Source organism: Morone saxatilis, unplaced genomic scaffold, assembly GCF_004916995.1.
Source record: "Morone saxatilis isolate NCDOM2014 unplaced genomic scaffold, NCSU_SB_2.0 Contig17, whole genome shotgun sequence".
In the NCBI taxonomy this organism is placed as follows: Eukaryota; Metazoa; Chordata; class Actinopteri; family Moronidae; genus Morone; species Morone saxatilis.
This window is the reverse complement of record NW_023339729.1, coordinates 13,925,310-13,925,982: the sequence shown is the minus strand read 5'-3', so window position 1 is coordinate 13,925,982 and position 673 is coordinate 13,925,310. Positions and strand designations below refer to the sequence as shown.

At 38.9% G+C, this 673-nt stretch overlaps 1 protein-coding gene across 1 annotated transcript in view; it reads right to left on the bottom strand.

The window, feature by feature from the left end:
* pane1 (proliferation associated nuclear element) overlaps positions 1 to 673 on the bottom strand; it is a 6,285-nt gene that overhangs the window by 2,596 nt on the left and 3,016 nt on the right. Inside the window, exon 2 of the mRNA XM_035659662.1 lies at positions 331 to 407. Coding sequence (XP_035515555.1) covers positions 331 to 407 — 77 coding nt within the window. The remainder of the gene's footprint in view (positions 1 to 330; positions 408 to 673) is intronic.

Here is a 673-nt window from a genome sequence, read left to right as displayed (position 1 = left end):
ATGACTTGGTGTGAACTTTATTTACGAGTCGGTAACACTCGATAACTCTGGTATACAACGAACGCTGCAGTCTTGTGCTGAACCCTCATTTTCCCCCCAAAGTATGCAACATATCCTCCTGAGGATTATACAGTAGATACAAACAATACAAAGGCTTTACAGAGACTGATAAATGGTGAGCTAGCAAATAAATGGGTGCAGTTGTATTGGTTAAGGAGATATATAAAATAAGTCTCGTTGCAGTAACAGAATAGTGGCTGGTGCCTCCTGACAGTTTCCTATTAGCAGACAGTTGACTTCAGCAGTTTAACAGGACCGAGCCGTACTCACACATTCACAGTGACAGCCGTCTCCTCCACCAGAGCGTCTGCTAAACTCTGCTGAAACTGCTCCTCATTCTCCACCAGCTGGAGGAAAAACACTGCACGTCAGCACAAAACCTGATGAGAACACTTTGCACTATAACACTCCACCATGAAGAGTAACTACATCGAAAAAGGTGTTTCAGAAACTTGAACATGAGGTGGAAAGTAACACAGGAGCTTAAAGTTACTCAAATACTGAGGGAAATCATTTTTCATCATCTGATAGCATTCTTTAAACATAATGTATTGTATACTTTAAATATAATGTATTGTATACTTTAAATATAATGTATTGTTTATTTAAATAT